At 41.8% G+C, this 23,354-nt stretch overlaps 2 protein-coding genes across 3 annotated transcripts; both read left to right on the top strand.

The window, feature by feature from the left end:
- Positions 1 to 7,091: 7,091 nt before the first annotated feature.
- Positions 7,092 to 14,311, top strand: LOC115575041 (uncharacterized). Of its 2 annotated transcripts, none has more exons than XM_030406812.1 (5): positions 7,092 to 7,442; positions 8,197 to 8,306; positions 10,963 to 11,055; positions 11,292 to 11,462; positions 13,280 to 14,311. In XM_030406812.1, exons 1-5 carry the CDS (start codon positions 7,313 to 7,315, stop codon positions 13,451 to 13,453), a joined length of 678 nt encoding a protein of 225 aa, XP_030262672.1. In that variant the 5' UTR covers positions 7,092 to 7,312; the 3' UTR covers positions 13,454 to 14,311. The 2 variants fall into 2 exon arrangements, with proteins under 2 accessions (XP_030262672.1, XP_030262671.1); XM_030406811.1 differs by having other exon boundaries at positions 11,289 to 11,462.
- Positions 14,312 to 16,801: 2,490 nt separating this feature from the next.
- On the top strand, positions 16,802 to 22,606 carry LOC115575278 (butyrophilin subfamily 3 member A3). Its single transcript, XM_030407186.1, has 10 exons — positions 16,802 to 16,961; positions 18,381 to 18,463; positions 19,422 to 19,520; positions 19,678 to 19,779; positions 19,897 to 20,031; positions 20,132 to 20,269; positions 20,370 to 20,421; positions 20,511 to 20,537; positions 21,582 to 21,608; positions 21,697 to 22,606. Exons 2-10 carry the CDS (start codon positions 18,404 to 18,406, stop codon positions 22,251 to 22,253), a joined length of 1,197 nt encoding a protein of 398 aa, XP_030263046.1. The 5' UTR covers positions 16,802 to 16,961; positions 18,381 to 18,403; the 3' UTR covers positions 22,254 to 22,606.
- Positions 22,607 to 23,354: the final 748 nt, after the last annotated feature.

Below are 23,354 nucleotides of genomic sequence, written 5' to 3'. Positions count from 1 at the left end.
GTCAAAAATGACCAGTCATTAGAAATGAATGGGGGAGACTACAATTAGTGTAAAAAACTGATCTCAGGTACATCCTCATTTGTCATATGGACACACACACACATGCACACACACACCTTGGTTCCCAGGCAACCACCACAGGAACCTTAGCCCAGTAGAGTCTCTCTCCCGCGGGAACAACACCTGTTCTCAGAAAGTTGTTGGAACATTGTTTCAATAATATTGAACTTTTCTTGCAGCTTTGGTAGCCTATAAAAATGCTTTTTTGAGACCTTGCTCACAGTTCATTGTGTGGCAGCACCATGGCACGTCGATATACCATAAGTGAGGCTATTGATTATATATGTGATCACCACACTGGTGAGGAGGAGAGAGGCCAGGAAACTGACAGTGAGGATGGATTAGAGGAGGAAGTGTCAGAAGATGAAGACGACACAGAATATAATCCAGACCAAGAATTAACTGATGGGGAGGAATCCAGTGATGAAGAGGATGGCCATGCTGAGGCTGCTGTCACATTCAGGTAGAAGAATGGGAACTTATCCTGGTCTTCATCCCCACCTGAGACCCACCTAACCCTTTGACCGGGAACACGACTAGTGTTACTTTATGTGACTGTATAAAAAAATTAAATGGTTTCAAAACAAATGTCCTTGGTAACTTTGACCCTAAGTAGTCTGTGATAAACAATATACTATGTTTCATCTGATTATTTTTTATAGTCAAAATAATCCAGAAATGATGCTTTTTAGAACTCAAATTCAAGATGTAAATGCTCAGATCAGTGAGGTATACAGGTCATAAATAACAAATAGAAGTTCAAAACTTGTAATGTTCACATGAACTGAAGTTGATAAAAAGATCTAACACAACAAGTAGTGATAATATATGTATTACACAGTTTTTATGATGCGTTTAAATGGAACAGTCATTTTTGACCGGGAACACAAAATTGTTTAACCTGAAACGAACACAACACGAGGGTTAAACTGTCCTTACCCGTAAAGGAAGGCAACACCAGTGACAATATTCATGAAAAATGCATTTTTACTAAACGGCTGTCACAGGGCATCAACGCACATGTTGTCGATCATGTAACCTAAAACTCACTAAATCATGTAACTCAATCCATTCTACTTTTTTACAATTCCCCGCTAATTAAGTAAAGGTTAGACCGGTCACGTCTGGTAAAGGCTTCACATGAAATGTTGACATCAATGTGAAGATTTCTTACAACTGTAGAGAGACAGTGGATTAAACATTCCTTTATTCACAATTAATCAGGAAATCGGTCTAAGCAAGTAAAGTGATGTCAGCAGAGTGAGTTTTATTTCAAAATGATTAACTTTTCTCAGATGTAGCACCAGTGATGTGACTCAAGGAGATGATTACTTTCATAGTATGTTTCATAATAATTATTTGGAATTGTATTTCTTTATGTAATCTCTATCATATATGTATTAGTTATGTATACATTGAAAAACATGATATTGATCTCAAAATACAGCACTTTCCTCCTTTACATGTCTTTACATGTCTTTCTGTGGTGCTTGAAATGTTAAATAATTGATGGAAAAGCAAATACCGCCAAATCGATGGCCAAACAGGCAGTAATTGTTCAAATAACCTATGTTACAGAGTTATTGACTCTTTAATTAGCCATTCCTGAAATACCTGAAACAGGTATTCAAGGACTATATAGTAGATAATGATGAGTAGGAGAACAGACATAGAGATAATACAGTGATGAGCCGTTAGGCAATGATTAGTTCATGAATGTCCCTGAATGCACATACTGACCACTCTCTTCATGAGTTGTTCTTGACTGACTTTCAACCAGCTATTGCGTGGCATAGACGAGCGATTCATTAATCTATCATTAGTACCTCTTTTTGTGTACCTTCAAGTAAAGCGAAATATACAGAGTATAACAAGCTGTCCCTCGTAACTTCATGATTATGACAATTAGCATTCTTTTCCTGGGAGTTCACAGTTATTTTTTAATTACACTCAGTGCCTGGTTCATAGTTAATCAGAAACTGCTTGTTGTCAGTATGTTGATTCACAGATATTCATAAACTAATCATTACCTGATTATTCAGAAATGTGTCGTCTCCAAATCTGTTCTCTAGTAATTCATCATTATCTACTGTGATCCTATAATCACAGTAATTCAGGGAATACTCATAAACAGTTCATTTATTATCACATCAGTCTTGATTTAGTCCTCCCCTTAAAGTGTTACCTTATCTTTTTTGATATTTGTTTAAATAAACTGTAAATTATTTTTAAATACACAGTGGGCCTATATCTATATTTCTTTACCGTGTATTTTGTACATAGTAAACCATTTGTGTTGCTCCTTTGTTATCCAGTGTAAAGATTAAAATATTTCAAAAAGATATAACTTTATTTATCGCAAAGGAAGCAGTTGTACAGCACTTGCAGTACAAATATTTAAGTGTGAATGCAAATACATAATTGTTGGCTGATATGGTGCAAAGCACAGATTGAAATTAAGAATATTACTATTGATCACAGCCTCATTAATTATCCAACAAGTTTAGATCAAGGTATTATCCTTCTCTGGTTCTACAAACACAAGCATCACACAGACAGACAACCCTTAACCCGTTTGTCCCAGGTTTTTTTTCAGAGTTGTAAGGCATATCATTTTATCAGTTGAGTCCCTCTGAATCATGTTATGTATTTATTTTTTCCATTTTGTACTTTGTTTTGAAGAAAATAGCATTTTGTGTGACCACTGGTGTCACACAGCTTGTCACTAGGTCAAATGTCACCTAATAATAACATAGAAATAATAATAATATTATAGTAATAACAAAATAATAATATAGTCATAATACATAACAACAAAAAGATGGAGGGGGGGTGTAAAACCAAAAAAAAATGTAAAACTGTACATGATACCAATGGATGTTATCATCCCAGGAAGGTAGCTAATAATCATGGTTCAAACCTTGGTTCCCCCTGTATAAAATTCAAAACAACAAACAATTTGAACTGGTTTCTTTATTCATAAAAAATCTTTGTATCAGATATACATCTCAGCAGTGGCATACACTGACTTTTTGAAGGGCAGGGTCCGAAAATACAGCGTGCTCTCGCCACTGAAGAGGGCACTTTAGCGTGCATTTTGGCTCCCTAGAGGACACTTTAGCGTGCATTTTGGCTCCCTAGAGGGCACTTTAGCGCACATTTTTGCCACCCAAGAGGGCCGTTTATCATGTTTTAACCAGCCAAGGGGGCAGTTTAGTGTGTTTTGCCAAGCAAGAGGGAACTTTAGCACACGTTTTGGCTCTCAAGAGGTCACTTTAGTGCTCGTTTTGGCTCCCAAGAGGGCACTTTAGCACGTGTTTTGGCTCCCAAAAGGGCACTTTAGCATGCGTTATTCAACAATTGGACCACGAGGGGGTGGCGACCGCCTAAAAATCCTATAGACACAGGCCTTGAATACCTGTGAATTTATTTAGCTAGGAAGAGTATTCTAAGAGGACTAAAATGAGCCGTTGTACATCATTCTACAATTTGAAATAAGTTAATTATGAGCAATCCTGCAGACAGTGTTTTCATTTAGTTAGCGACAAGCTATGTGCCCATTGGCAACTTTTGTTGCCACTCACAGAAATAAGCCCCAAAAAATATTCATCCCAGGTACAATTTTTTGGGGGAGGGTTACTCTAGAGACTTGAATGATTAAATAATCATAATATGTTTGGGGGGAAAATCATAAGAAATGTATGAAAATTGCTTCTTTCCAGGAGGATTTGCATCAACCATGTCTTCAGCCAGAAGTAGCAGGAAGCAGATGATGTCATGTGATAGGAAGCACTTGGAAACTATTTTTTATAAATCAAAACTTTTGTCTAAGTTGTCTACTAGCATATAAGTGGAAAAAGTTGCATAAGTACCTTTGAGATTTTTTATTGTGAGTAGCAAATGACAGTGATACAATTCAGCAACAATTGTTGCCAGTGTGGCAAAACATACAGCATGTCACTACAAATGCTAAACGTAAACACCTGTAGCTAAACATAAAACTAAATTTCAACCCTTTTCTTCTCTTTTTAAAAGAAACATTAACATGTAAAAGCCACATTATGTAGAAATGTTGGCATTTTCTGCAATTTGACTCCACCTACAGTTTCTGAGTGCAACAGTGCTGGCGTAAATACGAATTCACGGTTTGTAACAATTTGCAAGATGTAATGTAAGGGATGACTACAAACAAAATTAATTATGTTCTATCAACGTTATGTGTTCAAAGGTTTTATCCTGATGTAGACATATAAATAACGCTGTGATCCCACCCTCTCACTGAAGTTGCATGGAGAAACAAGTGATGAGGTGTGGAGTGGCTGAGACAGAGACATCATTCACCCTGTTACAACACATTGTACCGTCAATCATTTTGAAGCTGATTTTTTAAAAACAGTGACATAATGTTGCTTTAATCTGTTATATATCAGATGTAGCATGTGTTATGGATTCACAAATAGATGATGCAAATGAAAAAAAAAAAACTTGTTCTAAGGCCTACATGTAAATTGAACACTTGAATTATCTGAAGAAGATAAATGAGCACTTAATGTTTCTTTATTCACATCCTGAGAGTGTGAGTGCAAATATGAAATGCATTGTACCCCTATGTTTGAAAATAACATTGCATAAGTGCCTCTCGGATGCCTGTAAAGTCGATAAAATATGATAAAGTGCCCTATATGATGGCTCAATGTGCAACAAAATATGATAAAGAGCCCTCGGGGGGCGTCCCTCTGGTGGAGAAATCATGATGGAGTACCATCTAAGCATACGTGCTAGAAAATTAGTCGGCCTCTGTGTGCCTCTGATTGGTTAAATTCTTAATAGTTTTCAGTGTGGTTTTATTGCAGAGGTGTGGTGGTTATGTTTTAAATCCAAGCCACACAATAAAACAATTCTAAGCAGAGTTTGGAACTGTCATAAATGCATCACAAGTTTTTGCATACTTGTTAATATAACCACCATCATGTTCCATTGTGTCAGAGAGTTATAATGATCGTAACACAAGTACAGACAGTTCCCCAGAGAGAAAAGAGAGAGATTAAATAAAAGAGCCGGACTGCAGAGTCCGGAAGTCAGGACCCTGGAAGAGATCAACTGATACTTTGTTATACGAATTCATACGTATTTATATGAATTTGCTTTTTTCTTGTGGAAAAAACTGGATGCTTTCACCTCTACAGGCCTCAAAAACGACTTTCAGTGAATCAATTTGCAGGGTTCCACACTAAAGCCTCACATGATTCTAAGCAGTCACAATCAAATCTGCTGATTTAGCCAGTCCTAAAAGAAAATACAGGTAAATAACAGTATTAATCAACAATTGACATTGTTTCCTTCCAAACATCACACATAAAGACTCCCTCCAGACTCACTCTGTAGGCGTCAGGCCGCTTATCATGGTGTCTGATTTTATATATCTACACTCTGTATTACATTATTGTTCATAAAGTGAACTGAGCTGTAATTAAAACTATGTTTCATCATACACATAATGCAGCCAAATGTAATCCTGCTAACCTAGTTTTCATCATTTTGAGACCATGGAGACTGACTTTAATGTTTCCTTTTAGATTTAGATATAGATTTCGTAGATTCATAAATAAATCATGTTGATGATAGACATTTTTTTGAAGTTGTTTTTACATATATATCAAACTAGCTCTGATGTAATGTCCCCTAACTAATTCATTCATCGATGAGAACCAAATTAATTTAGCCCATATATTTGATGCAGCAGGACTTTTCTTACAGTTTTATCATAACAGGAGTCCCCTACATTTACTCTGGCAGACAGTTTCACTGTCAGTCTTGCCAAAAATCATCTGCATTCTTTATAACTGTGGGGTCCAAAAGTCCGATACAACATTTAAGTGTCTCGTAAACGTAGTTATAATCAGAAAACAATGTAGGTTTCTGAGGGTTAATGAACATGTAAGAAGTCAAATTCGAAGTAAAGAGGAACTCTCTAACCGAAGGCGTTATAAAGTGACAAATTTGAGCACTGGGACGTCACTAGAAAGCTTGAAGACACTTTCAAAGCATGGTGGGAGAACACTGTGTGATCAGGCATTACAAAAAACTTGTGGAGTCTGTGCCGGCTCAAGTGCACGCTGCCTTAAAGCAAAAGGGGGACATACCAAATACTGAGATATTCATGGATTCAAAGAATCGGGCAACATTTTAAGCTGATTTCTGCTGGAAATGAACTGAATCAGTTGGTAAAAAGAGACTTTGATTGTGTGGTCTCAGACTTTTGGACCCTAGTGTGTCTATTTCATGATCGAGGACTGTAAGGCCTCTTCCTCATATGAATCTTCCAGGTTCTCTACTAACTCCTCAATAGTTGATACAAGTTTAGCAGCGCTATGTGGAAGATCAAGGTCATGTCCACCACTGATCCAACTGAAACAAAACAAAACAGAGAAATTTCTCATTCTACAGCTTGTCCTGTAATTCTAGGACAGATGTCCAAATGATTAAGATTTTAAAAAATGCCAAAAATGCTGTGATTTAAAGGCATCTTCCGCTGAATAAGAATGCAAATGTTCTATAGTTCCCATCCATGAATACTAATGCTTCATTTAGGCTCTTTGCATTGAAATCATCTGTGGACGGGACCCCCGCGGTCTCCAGGGTAACGGGAGTCCCTCTCAGGCATCCAGTGTGTTTAACTAGTCTGGCTGGATTAATTATAGCCGGCGGAGGAGGAGGAAGCAGCAGTTAGGAGATCTACTTTATGATCGGCGTGTGATCTCAGTGTCATAAGGAGCGAGCCTGTGTGGTATATGTTGAAATCTGTTTGAAAATGTTATTTTGGAAGCTTTTTTCGTTTTCTTTTTAACAAGTCAGAAGAAACATTTTCCTGACATTCAAATTCTTTTTATTTATTTATTTAAATCCACGTCAATTAGCCTGAGTAATACGTTCCTTGGATTCGGTTGCTTCCTAACAGTGTGCCAGCCCATAAACCCCCCAAAACCCTGCGGGAGCCGGAGCGACGTCACGCGGAAGGAGCGCAGGGGGCGTCAGTCCGCGAGCTTCACCAGCTCCTCATCGTCACGCGCACACGCACACACACATACACACACACTGAGGGTTTTCTGTTTACTGAGAGCAGGAGCAGAGTTTGGTCCGACTCACGGAGCGCGTATCTACATGTGGACTGTCGCCCTGCCCGGGAGCCAGAGGAGAGGATGAGGAGGGAGGAGGGCAACAGAGCCGCTTTTCTTTCCCTGTGAGATATAAGATGATGAGTTCAGGAGCGTTTCTGAGGGCAACGTTAACGGTTCACACGGGAGAAATGTCCACAGCTGCAAGTCCGACCATCCCCTCCTCGCTGCTGACATCGGACCAACTCACAGTGCTCGCTGCGTCCTGTAAGTAAACACCCTGCAACTACAGAAAAAGAAGCTTTTTCCCAGGCATCCTTTAAAATTTGAAGTGATTTGAATCATATGTGTCCAACAGATGTTTACTTGTCTGCATGCTGAGAAGGATTTTGCACTTAGAGGGGCACGATGTAGTTTTAGAGAGGAAATTCAAATTATATATATATTTAAAATATGAATGAGTATTATTACAAACTCATACACGTTTTTCCTATAACCGAATAAACAAGCTGTTCTGTTCACATAGAAACAAAGTAAAAAAAACAGTGTTGTCCTTCATCATCATTCGCCTGATTAAAAATGCCCTCCCCAAAACTACACACTGCTCCTTTAATCCAGCCACATTGCAGCATTTTCTGTGTTTTTTCCCCCCTCACGATCCACATGTGGTGAATGTAGGCAGCAGCTAATTTGATTGTCACGAGCTCCAATCAGAGTGATGACAGAAGAAGTCTATCAGGTCTATTATTTTCAGGCTGTCATTGTTTCTGATAGACAGGCGAGGTGAAAGAGAGAGATTACACCTTCAAAGTTGAGCAGACAGGCTGTCAATCAAGAGTCCTCAAAGTGAATCCGCTCGACTAAACTTTAAGAATCCAGTGATTCAGAGCGGTTAAAAGTGCTCTGAGATGCCGTGCTTTCACAAGCGGACCGAGATGGTTTTTTTTACGTGATTGTGACTCAGCGTCTGTTTGGCTGTGATTAACAAACAGTTCCTCCTTCTTCTTCCCCTCTCCTGCAGTTTCTTCCCTGGTGTTCTTCGGGGTTATCCTGGTGCTGCTGTCCATTATTTACCGCAAGGATCCTCAGTGTTGCAAACCGCGCTCCTATCAGGGGCCACATGCAGATATGGTAAGCCCGTAGAGAGAGAGAGAGAGAGAAAGAAAACAAAAGGGAGAAAGTGGCTTTTGTGCTGAGTTTTCCTTTTTTAAAAGTGACCTGTGTGTTAACTTGTTGAGATCACGCTAAGACGGAGAGAAGTGTCGGATTCAATTTGCATGGCTGTGGGAAAAGAACTAGAATAAACTTGATATGATCATTGTCGGGGGAATGGATTTGCCTCAGTTAAATTAGCTGCCCTCCGGAGATAGTGCCACAGCCCCTCTAATGGAAATGGACAAAATTAGCACTCAACATGATGCTGGTTCAGCAACCAGTGTAACGAAATCATTACAAATCAGATCCTGTTTCTAACGACAACAGCTTAATCTTTTGACATTTTATATCATTACGCGTATCTCCCCATCTACCAAAGATAACTGCGCTGCAGGATGAGGGGAAAAAAGGAAATGTAAACATGCCGCTGCTGTGGCGACTGGTCGCTGCTCGCCCCTTCTCCCTCTGCTTCCTCTTCCTGACTTGTTTCTCACCTCCGTGAGTCCCCGGGGTGAAGTTTGAGTGTTATCTTCGGATTGCAGAGGCACAACTCATACCGACCCCCCGCCTCAACAGACAGGAAGTTCTGTTTAGCTGTGGTTTTAATGGAGAAGCTCTGCGCTGTCCCATTTAAGGAACTAACAGAGCGTTTCACTGGTACAAGCTGGTGCAAGCCGACCTTGAGTTACAGCTGTGTCCGTACACGGTGTGACGGATAAGATAACGGCTGTGAGTGGTGAGAACGCAAGAGTCTTCACAAATATAATACCGTTTTCAGATGTTCAAATACAACATGATTAAAAGAAAAAGGCTTTTTATTATAAGGGGACAGAAAGTGAAGTCATTCAACACAGACACTCTCTCATTGTGCTCCTGTGGAACATTTCATGTCTTCAACTTCATAGTCGCATACCTTTCCCTGCTTCAGTTTGCACCATGAATAGTGGGCCGACCCCACTGTGGGTGTTGGGGACACAAGGGGGACAATGGATCTCCTTTAGGTTTGCTGTGGTGAAAAAGGCACGCTGCCGCCGGGGTCCTCCCCCGACTTCAACACTGATTTTACACGGTTGTGCTTTTTCACACTGGCTGAATCAATGGCAGGAGACAAAAGGACAAGTCTCCTTTTTTTCCTCTCTTCTTAAGGAGTTTTTTTTTTGGGGGGGACTCTTAAAAGTACAAACCAGCGAGGGAAAGTGACCTTTGACATCACCTTTTTGGACTCGTCTCTCTCTCTCCCTGAAATGATGTGAGGGTTATGGCAAAGGTCGCCAGAGTGCGTCACTCTCAGTGTAAGTGATGTCATTGTTTAACCGGCCTGGGAAAATGATAAATCTGATATTTCAATACGTCTCAGTGTGAGCTCTGACTTTTGTCGCCTTTTAGTCTGAGGAGACCTCCTCAGTAAATGTGGTCCGGAGATCTTTTATCCTCCTGCCGGATTTAAATCTCAGTCAGGCAACAAATTGACTTTGTCGTAATACCTTCCCGGATGACATACGAGGCCTTAATGTGTATTGGAGTGTGCTCGTTAAGAGGTACCTGCTGCACTTACAAGGGGGATAGAGAGACGCTGAAAAGGCCACACGGTGTGGTTGTTGCCTAGGGACCCTGATGACACAGTAGGACATCACATTGTTCTCCACACAAAGGAGACTCATTTGGACCCGAGGCAATTACCTAGCTTTCCTGGCGACCCTTTTTTTCCAGGATTCCTGAACCTCATACAGTGAGAGTCTGACAGGTCTTGTTTTACAGGGGGTGGGACAGGGAGGAGGCACGGAAATCAGAGGGTGTTCGTCTTATTGATTGGATAATTTATGGTATTGCTAAACCACCCAGTGTCTACAGCGATTAAACAAGGCATGAAAATTGGTCAATTGGGCTGAAACAAGTGGATTTCTGACTAATTGCTGTATTAGACGGAGCGACAAGGAGCCACCATGTAGAACATGTAATTAAAACATAAACGGACGAGTACAAACAGTTTAATTAAAGATTAAACACACTGAAGGGCGCCAAACTCAACTGATGTCCTCAACAAAACGACAAGAAGCACCAACAACAGGCAGCATGGATAAACATAGCATACATCATACCCTTAGTCTACCTTAAAGAAAGTGTGCAATTTTAAGCGTTGTAGCGTGAGGACAAATGTAGCAAACTTTGTAAAACCGCTGCAGCAAATTCTTAAGCGTTCGTGCCCTCTTGTAAATTCTGTATTAGATGCAACACATTGAGTCATTTTTTCCGTGTAAAAAGAGTCCGTTTGTTGCAGCATCGCTGTACTGGCATTTAGCAACTGTTTTAATACTGTTTCTTCTGATTTCGCCATTTCAACTGAACATGTCAAACTTTGCAAATTCAGTGAAAGGTAACCAGTGTGTCCCTGGACTCCCTTGAAAAATTGCACAACTGTAGGAGGTGCTGAGTGAGAAAAAACTTTCAAACTTTGTCTATGACAAATTCTTAAAGTATTTGAGACTCCTTGATTCTTTGAAATTTTGCAAATGTACTACATGAGGTTATTTCTGTCTTTGTGTAGAAAACATTATGTTAGTGTACCCAGAGATGTTCGTGCAAACAGGGTCTGAGACACACTTTGTAACAGGCGTTACTGTTTGTTTCACAGGATGCTCCTCCTCAGTACTACAGCAGCAGGCAGACCCTGGTGGGGTCTTCGAGTCTCGAGCAGACTCAGATCCTGGATGACAACAACAGTCAGGTAAGAGAGCCCATCGGTGCGCCGGCACCATCAAACATCGCTGAAAGACACTCTCAGTCCCCTCTTGCAACACAACCTAACATCACACACATCAGTGGGTAGATCTGGCTCTCTCAGGGTTCAAAGCGGGTCTCAGTGACATGGTATATTTGGACCATTATCCATGAATTGTTAGCACATAAAAGCTTCTGTTTCCTGTCCCTCATGACTGTCACTCTGTGTTCGGTCCTCAGCAGGCGGGTCAGCTGTTCTACATCGGCCTGCCCTCCAGCTACAGCCTGCCCACACTGGAGGCCCCCCTGCCAAGGCTCCCCTCCTACGAGAGCGTCCGAAAGAAGGACCGCCAGAGGCAGATCCACATGATGATCGCAGACCGCTTCGGTCTCAATGGACCCATTGTGGCTGAGGTAGGTTAATATAGGGATTAGGACTGTGATACAGTCGCAAATGCTCTCACAATGAAGTGTTTCAGGTGCTGTGGTAAAGCCTGGCAATAGTGAAGATATTTCACTCCTGTTTTCAAAGGATGCTCTGTTGTTTCACAATGAAAAGAGAGGATAACAAGTATTATGACCGAGCTGTCACGCAATATTGTAACAAGAGCTCGCTCACCGATTAGACTGAAGTAAACAGGATGCACTATCGGCTCATCTGGCGCTCACAGCTGATTTGTGCTGGCAGTCGCGTTTCAAGGTTTCACCGTGTTGATCTTTTGCTGAGCTTTTGACTCCCACAACGCTTGAGCAAACAAGGTAATGAGAAAAAGGCACATCAAACATAATTAAAGCCTGCATCCTGAGTGCAAACAGTGCGCGGGAATGCAGCTTTGTGCTCCTGTCCTCTACTGTTTTTTTCTCTTCTCTGACCTCCCATTTTTTACCCTAATTAAACAGTCGCTAGCATGACTGCCCATCTCTTACACACACACACACACACACACACACACACACAAAGAGAGCACATTCACACACGTTACTCTCCAGACAACCCATCACTAGTCACTGAGAAGTCGCCCTCCCCCCTCTTTTAGACATGCCAGAGTTCAAATGATGGCCCTTTAATTTACCCCTGTCTGTCCCGTGTCCAGAGGCAGGATGGTAGTAAAACTTTGCGGCCTGGTGTGAGCGTGTGTGTGGATCAGACAGAGGGCAGAGTTCTAGGGTGGCTCTTGTCGCCTGAGGGTCCCCAAGCAATTAAAAGATAAGAAGACTCAGTCAGGCACTGTGAATCTGCCCAATGCGATCAGAGAGATAATGCATTGGGAAAAATATGTTCCGGGGCATCTGCCGTGGAGACAAATTCATTGTTCATGTCAATACAAACATATTCCGCTTATTTTCAGGGAGAGATATCAGACCGCAGGACGCTTCTCAAACAACACTCATCCTACCAGATTAACTTTCTGCCGTCTGTTCTGATGCTTTTCATTTTCCTTAAAAGAAAAAAGAAAATTCCTCTCGATTAATTATGAAACAGTCTCAGTGTAATACTGCTGCCTCAGTATGACATATTAAAATGAGACCAGTCGTTACAGTTATTCTTAATGCCTGTCACCGCGTGCAGATTCTTACTTTGATATATTTTTTTCTGGAGTGCTGAGGAACAATTGAGGAGTCTCACAGCCTGAAGAGAGAAGCTGCTCTGTAGTCCGGTGGGATGGGACTAGAGCAAGGTTTACTCTGTTTCACCCTTATCATATAACAGCCACTACTGGATACATTTAACCTCATTGCTATGCATCCTGTATAGTAATAAAATGTGTTGTAAGTCAAACATTCACTCTTTTTTAGAGTTTTTGGTCTCCTCCACCTCTTGAGGAAACTTGAATGGCACCCAGTAGAGCTCATGCCTCCACAAAGGCTCAACAGTCTCCTTTAATCCAATCAAATCAATCAATATCAAACTCAATAGCCCTGTATCACCCGTACCTGCTGAATGCTATGGCTGTAGCTACCATTGAGGACACTGAGGTCATGTCCTCTGTGATTCTTTCTGGGAATTTAGGTGTTTTTAGGGACCAGGTGTGAGTTTTCTTTCTGCATTAATAAGTATATTTCACAGGCTGTTTCCAGTATGTGTATACATTAGACTGGATTATTTTTAGCCAAGTAAAAATTGGTTGTATTCATGTGTTGAGAAAATGTTCCTTCTGTCTTTGTCTGAGTAATCTAAGTGGCCACGGGGTTGTGTTTTTCAACTTGTTCTAAACATCTGTCTCGTTCAGCCTCCCCCAACGTATGAAGAGAGTATCCGCCAGTCTGTGGAGCTGCCCTACACCATCCTCTCATCCAGTCTGGACTTCTCCCCTCCTCCTCAGAGCGTCTACACGAACACAGCAGTGGCCAACACACCTCATCCCGCCAGCTCTGATACCAACAGCGCCGCTCTTCCTGTGTGACTCTGATCAAGTGATCCAGCTGCCAGATGAGAGGGAACATTTGATAGCCTCATACGGATGGGGGGAGTATGAACGTCGAAGACTGGATCCTTCATACTTCACACGAGCTGATTCAAATACCTCAAGACTGAGTTTACGCTGAGAGACGCCTGATAATGGAGCAAACCAAAGACAACCTTTGGCTTTGCAGATGTGAATGTTATAAAAACACTGACTGTGCTGATGAATTTCAGAAGAAATTAACTGGATATAAACATTCTCTGAGGTGGCTGGTACATCTTCAAGACTACAGGACTAAATCATGCCAAGAAGAGATCCATTATTTACTTTGGTGATTATATTATATGTCAACACTTGTCTCCGCTGTGTTTATCAAGCTGCTCCTGAGCCGGAGGCCTCACTGTTTGCTTAGGAAGGTTATCATAGACAGGTTTGATGTTGTCAAGGATGTTCCTGTAGACTGCTAAATCTGTGCCATACTGCTCCAGCATGTGGTTCAGCCTGCGAGAGGGAGAATTTATAAAGGTGCTAATGAGAGTGCCTTCCACAAAGTTATAATAAGAAAAGAATATCACAACTTTACTCTATGATTTCCCACGTTTGTATCTAACATTTGATCCTTTTCTACATGTGGTCTCTGTTGTTCTGTCCTCCACAAGGCTTCAGAGCGAAGCCGGGCGAATGTGAAATGAAAACAACAGAGTTTCTTGTCACGACCTGTTTTGTTTGTCCTCGTGCACACATGCCAAACGTTTGTCCTGCTCATAGTGATGTGTTTTATTTATTGAAGAACGATGAGTGACTCCTCATTATTTCTCATATGAAAGCAACTGTAATAAACATTTTATTGTTTTTGTTGATGGACTACTGTAATTATGTAACAGTGGCACATTGTGAATATTAACAAAAAAGGCATAAATATCAGTAGTTAGAAACAACTTCAGCATCACTTACAGTGAGCTCGACCGTGTCTGACTGTGGTATTTGTCATATTCCCTCGGCTATACAGCACATCCGGCATGCGTGGGTGTGTGAAAAATTCTTGGAAAATTCCAAAGAATTCTTCCTCTGTTCCAAATTAAATCTGCTGAGAAATACCTGGAGTGTACACCCACATCCAGGCCAAGAGAGGAGCAGGTGCGGAGTCGAAAATTAGCAAAACATGACACAAAAAGACAGCTCGCACACTGCAGGGCTCCAACAGGCAAATTATTTAATGCACCAAGAGAAAAACATCATTCAACATCCTTGAATTTTGAACTAGAAACAGTAAAAGGAAATGAGAGCAAGTAATACTATATAAATATAATGTGTATCAGATTTCAGAAGGTAAAGAAAAGCCTGTTGTTGGCAGCAGGTATTTCATGATGGATCATATGACCGTGTTTACTGTTGAGCGTGAAAGACGAGATCCGCAGACCTCAGCCGTCCCGTCTGACTGAAGGAGACAGAGATATCACTGTTTGTGAATAAAACACGAGTCTCGTATTAGCTCACAAGCTGCCTTGACCTTTTCCTCCCTGACATCATTATCTAAAAAAAGAAATAACCTTTGCACTTTTGGAAGAGTTCAAAGGTTATCTTGTCTTACGTCAGAATCCTAATACATTTGTAGTTTTATGTGTTTGACTTGATGATCTGAGATACGGAACTATTTCAATTACAAAAACAGTGTTTGTGAGCATGACCTTTAACAAGAAATAAGCAGCAAACTTTAAGAAACGTTTCACTGATGTTTCTCATATGACGTGAATGATCCAGAAGGGGGCAGCAACTCCAGCCTACTGTGAATGTGACTCAGGTTTAAATTCAAAACGCCGTAATCAGTTCACGTCTCGCTCAAGTCCTGCATTGAAAACATTACTTACCATTACACCTTAAGAGCACAAGAAGCTTCCTTTTTGTAGGGACCAGCTGCTGGAGAGGATGTGGGGAACAAGGAGCGAACCACACACACATGCATTGTGTAGGTGTCTGCAGCCTTTAGACATGTACACAGATATTTCTTAAAACAAAGCTTTTTCTATGGCCCTTCCGTATGTAAATTACATTTCAGTGAAAACTGAGCCTTAGAATAACTCCTGCCAGGGTGAAGTTATTGAGAAATTTCATTTTCAGTGTAGAGCATAGACAGTAAAAACCAAAGTGTTTTGGCTTGTCTCCTTTGTTTGGCAGGCTTCTGATTGGCCAACGTGGCCTTACGGTAGAGGTTATATTGCAACCTGTTGACAGCTTACGTTTTTAAAAATGCCTGCGTGGACCAGGCCTAATACTGAAACCATTTTGGGAGGTTGAGAAAGTCTAAAATATATTCTTGACTAATGAGAGCCTCTAAAACAAGAAAATGTATTAGAATTTGCTAGGAAGGATACAATTGTCTGATAAACATCTCTGTAATATACAGTATGTGAGTGCGGTGAAGCAGGTACCCCGGCCCATCACTAAGCCCATCATTTTTTGTCAATTATTAATTTAATTGTGTCAAAAGAATTAAAAACATGCAATGGACGATTGGAGGAAGAAAACATAGTAATACATTATTTAAAAACATTACTTAGATGGGACTGCAGAAGTATTAACATAATGTACTAAAGGTGTCAGGAGCAGCAGACTGTCCTTTTAGTAATATTTTTTATTTTTATGATGTTATAGGATTATTATTATGGATCTGCATTTAATGAACATGACCTGCATTTAAGTTATATCTAGTTGAAGTGGAGCTCATTTTACCTTTGTATGCTTTCAGGCAGGTCGCAGTGCATTACATTTATTGCGTAAATTATGTGCAGTAATATGTAATAATATATACTATACGGAAAAGAGGCATAAAATACCAGAAAATATATATAAAAAGTAATAAAAGTACCTTAAAATTGTATCAACGGCTAAGTTATAAGTTACTTTCCAGTCGGACCCTTCTGTGGATGAGGTTTTCCCTTTAAAGGAGTATTATGTTGTTTTGCAGAGGAGAGGTCTTTGGAAATGTTTTATATTTACAATAATAATGAGGTTATAATACAAACTTTAAAATATAAATATTTTCAGTAAGTGAATAAACAAGCTTTTATCAGAGGAAAATAAGGTCCCCAGAACACTGTTTGGAGTTAGAGAGGTGGCAGGGTCCGCCACCAATAAACAAAGTAAAGCAGCGTGAAACAGTGTTGTCCTTTAAAGTCAGTCAAAAACTTAAGTCAATGAAAATGTTTATCTTCTGATTAAAATTTCTTCCCCAAAAAACGACATAGTGCACATTTAAACCTGTCAGCATCGTCAGCTGCTGGCGTCACACCGACCTTACAAACATGGCGGCGCGCTCCGACCGCCGACGAATCTCTTTCGTCACCGACGAAGAAAACCGAAGGTGCCCGAGCTGCCGAGCGTCAGTCTGGTATGTAAACAAGGTCAGACACTGCAGCACACAGACTGAAGACTTTCTGCACCGGGCGGCCGCTCGCTTCAAGCGCAAGAGGAGCAGAAAAACGTGTGACCCAGACGTCTGAGGAGAGAGGTAAGCTGTGCGTCGCGAGCAGGCGCCGCTCGTGATGTTTGTGTTGTCGGGCAGGACGCACTGCGGGGGGACGACTGACATGACATGACCAACACGAACCTGTCAAAAATGTCATTCTGTTACATGCACATATATCAGCTCGCAGCGTCTGGAAGGAGTCGCCCTGCATCTTTAATCCAGGTTTTGCCGCAAAGTCACACGGGCAGGTGTGTGTTTACCTCCTGCGCAGTCATCAGCTGGCCTCTAACTGGGTCGCTCTCACGCTGCAGAAAAACTGCCTGGTCATGTTTTCCCACGACAATGTTGAACCTGTCTGAGCGAGCGTTTGATTTCTAAGATGCTTTCTAGCGTGTGTCCTGTCTTCGTGGCTCGATATCTTGACACTTAGATGCGATTTGATGTAATATGCTGGCCTTCAGTTTTTGTGAGGAGACTGAGGTCAGAATAAACCTGCCTGCTGCAGGTTGACTGAGCTGATTTGCGCCATTTTTGTATGCATTGTCCTGAATAACTTCGATCAAACCAGGACCAGGATTTTATATGTTATATATATTTTTTAAATAGTTTTGTATATTGAGGTGACAACTGACGTACGAGTGCGGATTCATTCGTCATCATCCTCATCAGTGGGTTGGCATGAAAACCTGCTGAGGCTTGTGGCCCCTAGGCGCCTCCGTGCCAACCATCTGCAGGCTGAGCTCCTGTATTTGTTCTGCAGAGGAGGATGGAGAGGAAGCGAGAGAGAGAGAGAGAGAGAGAGGGGGAAGGTTGTAAAAAAAAAAAAAAAAAGAGTAAATGAGCGAGTGAGCCAGAAAAAGAGAGAGCGAGAGAGTCAGACAGCAGCTGAGTAATTATCACTGTGGCCCTGGAAGTGTGCGGTGCCGGTCACGTTCCAGACTGCCTGCCTTCCACTGCTCCACTCTTCTCCGGCTAATGATCGTTTTCTGATGCGGCCTCCTGAATTAAAACCTCCACGTCTCACCAGGGGGACAGTTTAATCTCCGGTGGGACAGATATTAACAACACGCAGCCCGTGATAAGCTGTTGTGATCACGCTCCGGTGTTGTGTTTTTTTTCTGGAGGGCCGTGTGGACTTTCCATCGTGAGTTTAATGATTTACATGACACACTGGCGTTTTGGCAGTAAACATTAGAGGTGGCCCAGTTAACAGGATGACTGAAGGCCAGTAGGAAGACGAGACTGAAACCAAATATGCACCTGGAATAAGATTACCTTTGAATGCTTGGTGAGTTATTAAATAACAGTAGTAAAGTATGAATGGTCTTAAATATGTGTATATGACCTGTCACATCCTACAGAGCTGTTAAAGCTGCTAACAAGAACAAATAATGGAGATTTGGCAGGTGGATCGTCATGCAGTTTTTCTACACTAACACATATTTCTGTTATTCACTGCAGGACCCTGTTAAACACCAGCCAAGATGATGCAGTGTTTTCACTTCATGGTGGAGCCGGCCAAAACCTTAACGGCCAAGATAAAGGTATCATGTTTCCCTGCAGCATCACGTGTGTTTGATGTCCAAACCTGTTTTCTCTTTTTTCTTTTGGGTCATCTTCATACTCGAGAAGGCAGTTGACATGACAACATCTTTTAGTGTACCGTGTGACTGCACGCGTCCCTCCTCTCCTGGTTTAATGTAACAACAGAGGGCGGCTGTGTGCGGAGGGTTGTCGGGGAGATTAATCGAGGCGGGCTGGAGCAGTCTGGCAGGGAGGGGTGTCTTTCCTTTCTGCTGACAGGAACAGAGCCGCGGTGTGCATGTTGATCAGGCCCAGAGACCAACTCCTTTCTAGTCTGACCTTATCACTCTGTTGTAAGGCCGCATTAATGTCCTTCAAACGTCACTTTTTTATTAATGAGAACTCTTCTTTTTTTCCTATGAAAGCCCATTTCCACCAATGTGATCAAAAAGAAGTCCTGCAAGTCGTTATAATGAGAAACTTTCTTGAGATGTGACTCACTTGTCTCGTAATGATGAGTTAGTATCTCAGATAATTACACAGTGTCACAACATGAGTCAGTGTCTGAAATAATGGGCAACCAATGACATACTTATCTTGGAATAATAACTCAAATAAGACTTTCTCAAAGGAAAGTTTGGGGTTATTTTGAGGAGCTCAGTCAGCACTTTTGAGATTTTAGGTCAGTATTTCAACATAAGTAATTATTTTTACGACACTTTGCATTATTATGAGACACTCATTTGTTATTTTGAGATAATACGTTCTTTGTTTATAATACTAAGTCGTTATTCTGAGATATTAAGTCATTGTTTTGAGAAAGGAAGTCGGAATTTTGAGAAACTAAATCTTTTGTTTGAGATACTAACTCATTATTTTACAAATTCTGTGTCATTATCATGAAATACCAAGTCATTGGCAGCAGTGGGCTTCCATACATTCCTGAACAGTTTCCTCCGATCTTGAATTTCCTCACAGGAATCTCACAAGAGAGCGCAGAAGGAGAAGAGGGAGCCTCTGGATGAGGATCAGCTGTTTCTTATGGACCTGGCTCGAGATCTCAGCCGAGTGTGCCAGGTAACAACCCACTCGTCCAAACAGATGGTTTTGGCCATGGATGTTTCAAAACATCTCTTTTCTTTGTCCTTGTAACAAAGGAAGGGCCGGGAGACCACACTGGTTTGTCTCTGCCTCTATCACCAACCCCAGCTTTTTGTCTGCTTTGCCTCTGCAGAGGTCTACAGTCTTGGAGAACATCTGGAAGCTGGATGACACCTGGCCCACCTCTCTCTGCAGGGCCTTCATCCTACAGTGGGCCTCCATGTTGGAGAGCAAGGTGCTTATCTGAGAGTATCATCTGTTTCCAGAAGAGAGTATACAGACCGAATATGAGGATTCTTACGCAAGTTGTAGAGGTCTTGATCACTAACGGTGTGTGTGTTGCTGTGTGCAGAAGAGGCCCATGCAGACGGATGGCTGGCCCGAGATGGATGAGGTCAAACATCCTGATATGATCAACGAGCAGGACCTGCTGGAGGCCAAAGCTGTGATCCTCAACTGGATCAAGGACCTGAGAGCTCAGCCTGAGGTGGGAAATATTCGAATAACTCTTCCTGTTCAGCTGACTCCTTTAAACACACACAGATGTGCTCAATATACATGTTTTACTCACACTGATCATCCTGCAGCAAAGCGTGTGGCCTGGGGAGCCTGTGGCAAAGGTCCTGGACGACCTGCAGTCAGCCTGGCGCTGGGGCCGAGCACCCAATCTGCTGACAGCCATGGAGCTGGTTATGTGGACTTTGATAGTGCAGCGCCCAGACAAGGTAGGAGTCCATGAAATAGTTCACATAGCATTCTCACCTCCTGTGGTTCGTCTGTCTGTTGTGCAGGTGTAACACAAGTGTGTTTGGTGTGACCGTGCAGGACACCATACCGCAGCAGTGGCTCATGTGGAAGCAGAAGACTCAGAAGATCGGTTTGTAAATCAGTGCTGAATCCAGCTTTATTTTCTCACGAATCTGGAGACTTTTACCTCCTCATGACGCTGTAATTGTCTCCTTACAGGTGCCATATCCTACATTCCTCAACCAGGTGAGCAGTACATCAGCACCCACACTGACAAACCAGACAAGTCCCCCGCACACACACAACCAGCTTCCCTTGGTTTGAGTTACATTCTGACAGCTTTCCATAGTTATCAACATTAAGCTACTTTTGGTATAGACCATCATTCAATTGGTTATATATATTAATTTAATTGTAGTCAGGCATCAGGACAAGTTTTCAGACTCCCCAAATTTTTTACTGATGGAAGATTTTTGTCTGGCAAACATCCATACCAGATCAGAGATCACATGAATCTAAATAAATCCAATATCAACATGTGAACTTTGCACAGAAAAATCCCATAATGTCCTAAAGAAGTCACTGGGAGATTTAAAGATTATACATCACTACATGTTATATTTGGGCATATGTATCACACAAACAGTGCTTTCTTACGGACGTCATGTGTGTTTGTCTGTGTATGCAGTAGTTAATTGTCAGAGGTGTCAAAAGTATGCACATTCTTTACTCAAGTAAAGTCCAGACTCTGCTAATAGTACAAGTACTGATTCAGAACTTCTTTCTAAAGTAAAATCTCTGAAGGCTCTGAAATATATAAGTTTAAATCTCTGAGGAGATTTTTACCAGAGAACTCTGTGCAAAGCTAACTAAACCTCACATCATATTAAATTAATTCAAAGACTATTAAACTTAAAGATCGAATCAGTAGGATTCGATTCGAATCAGCAGCCCCAAACTGCTCCTAAAACACGGTTTGGTAAGGCATCACGAGCGCAGCAAAATAAGAAAATCCAGGCAGAGAGCTGCAGATATGACACGCTAACAGACTCTGTGTGATCATCGTATGTGTGTAGCTCTACAGTCGCCTTGTTGTTCACATCGATGTTTGCTGTCGAAGCACTGGCTAAAATTTTGGGAGCTTTCAGTGCAGAGAAAAACATTCTCATCATTACAGTGCCTTATGTAATGCCCTCTGAAAACTGGTGATACAGCGTAGATCTCCACACTGACTGCACAGCTCTCTGATTCTGTAACATCAGCTGTCTGTTCCTCCCTTTTTCTTGGCAGTGTGGGACTGGATCTCAGATGCTGCAGGTACAGCATTCTCTTAATTAAATTAATAGTCAGTATGATTTACTGACCCCGTGTGGTGATTTAAACCTCTCGACGTTTCCTTCTCTAGTGGAGGTGACTCTGGATCTGGACACAGCCAACCCCGACCTGCTCATCACTGAAGAGAAGAAGATGCGCTGTGGCTTTGAGAGGAAGGATGTTCCCAATTACCACCAACGCTTCGACGGCTGGTGGTGCGCCACCGCCGTGGAGGGCTTCAGCTCCGGTCGCCACTACTGGGAGGTGGAGGTGGGCGAGCGGGACTGGAGGCTGGGCGTGGCCAAAGAGGTGGCCCTGAGGAAAGGCTTCAAGTCCCTGAACACGAATACGGGTTACCTGACCCTGCGGCTGGAGAGGGGCACTGAGCTGAAGGCGCTGACAGTGCCCTTCACCGCCCTGCCGCCCGGCCTCATCCCCCGCAAGGTGGGCATCTACCTCGACTACGACCGTGGCCAGTTGTCCTTCTATGACGTGGACAAACACTGCCACATTTACACCTACAACGAGAGCTTTGACGAGAAGCTCTTCCCCTTGTTTGGCACCGTGGAGATCGTCAAGGATCTGGTGATCAAGTCTCCGGCGGCAAAGACCCAGTGTCTCTGCCCCTCACCCTGCTTCTGGGGTTGAGTCTCCCTCTGCCACCTCCTCCTTTACAATCCAGTAGATATCATGATAAAGTCTAACAATCAGGTTATATAATAATCACTGGGATGAATCAGAGATCCTGATCTCAAACACCATCATTGTGCTATTGAATAGCTCCACTAAGTGACCACGCTCTATGCTGCTGCTGCTTTACTGTGATCGTTGCATCCTCTCCCTCACTATAGAGCTTCCACGCTGCTGTTCGCTCACATTCATGATGTATTTTCATATATTTGAAAGGAACCCTGTAGTATTAATGTAATGTACCGTGCAATACTAACCCTGCATTAAGAATGCATTTCTGTGAATACTGAATAAACCAAATCCATGTCTTACCTTTTGGTCTGTTTATTAGTGCAACCACTCTGCAACATACTCAGAAGAGGAATTTGAAGAGGAGAGGTGAAGTGTGTGTGGTACACGGTTGATACACAGAGACAGCGTTTGTATAGCTGGATTAAGCAACCATCCAGGGGGCCTGAAAGCTCCAGTCTTACTGTGTTTATTAGTTTGTGTTGAATTAATTAAAAATAATTATGGTACACTAAAACAACATATATAGACATAATAAGGACATTAAGGTGAGCGCTACTATCTTGACACTTAGTTCAGTTACGTTCTTCTATGTTGCATATCTGAGTACATTTACGCAAGTATTGCATAGGTGTAAATTTGAAAATATAATCAATAAATGATGATGTCTTATTATAGGGTTGATAAAGATGACATAAAACAGCATTGATCCCTCGGGGGAATTCACAAACCATGCAGCAGAATATAATCAATCAGCCCCATTCTTCACAGCTGCAACTGTGAGGTGGTGTACACATGAATTAATTGATAATTATGCTAGAGTAATATAATATACATCAATCGGAAATGGGCTTTTTTGCAGAATGAATACTTCAATGTACTTAATATGTACCATACTGTGATGCTAATACTGTACTTGCATTTTTAATTAAAGTCCCATTTTGAGTGCAGGACGTTTGTTTACCTGTAACAGAGTAATTAAACACTTGTTATTACTATTTTTACTGAAGTACAAGATCTGAGAACACATGCACGCACACACACACACAC

The sequence above is a fragment of the Sparus aurata genome, chromosome 23 (assembly GCF_900880675.1).
Source record: "Sparus aurata chromosome 23, fSpaAur1.1, whole genome shotgun sequence".
Lineage (NCBI taxonomy): Eukaryota > Metazoa > Chordata > Actinopteri > Spariformes > Sparidae > Sparus > Sparus aurata.
This window is presented reverse-complemented; position numbering and strand designations above follow the sequence as displayed.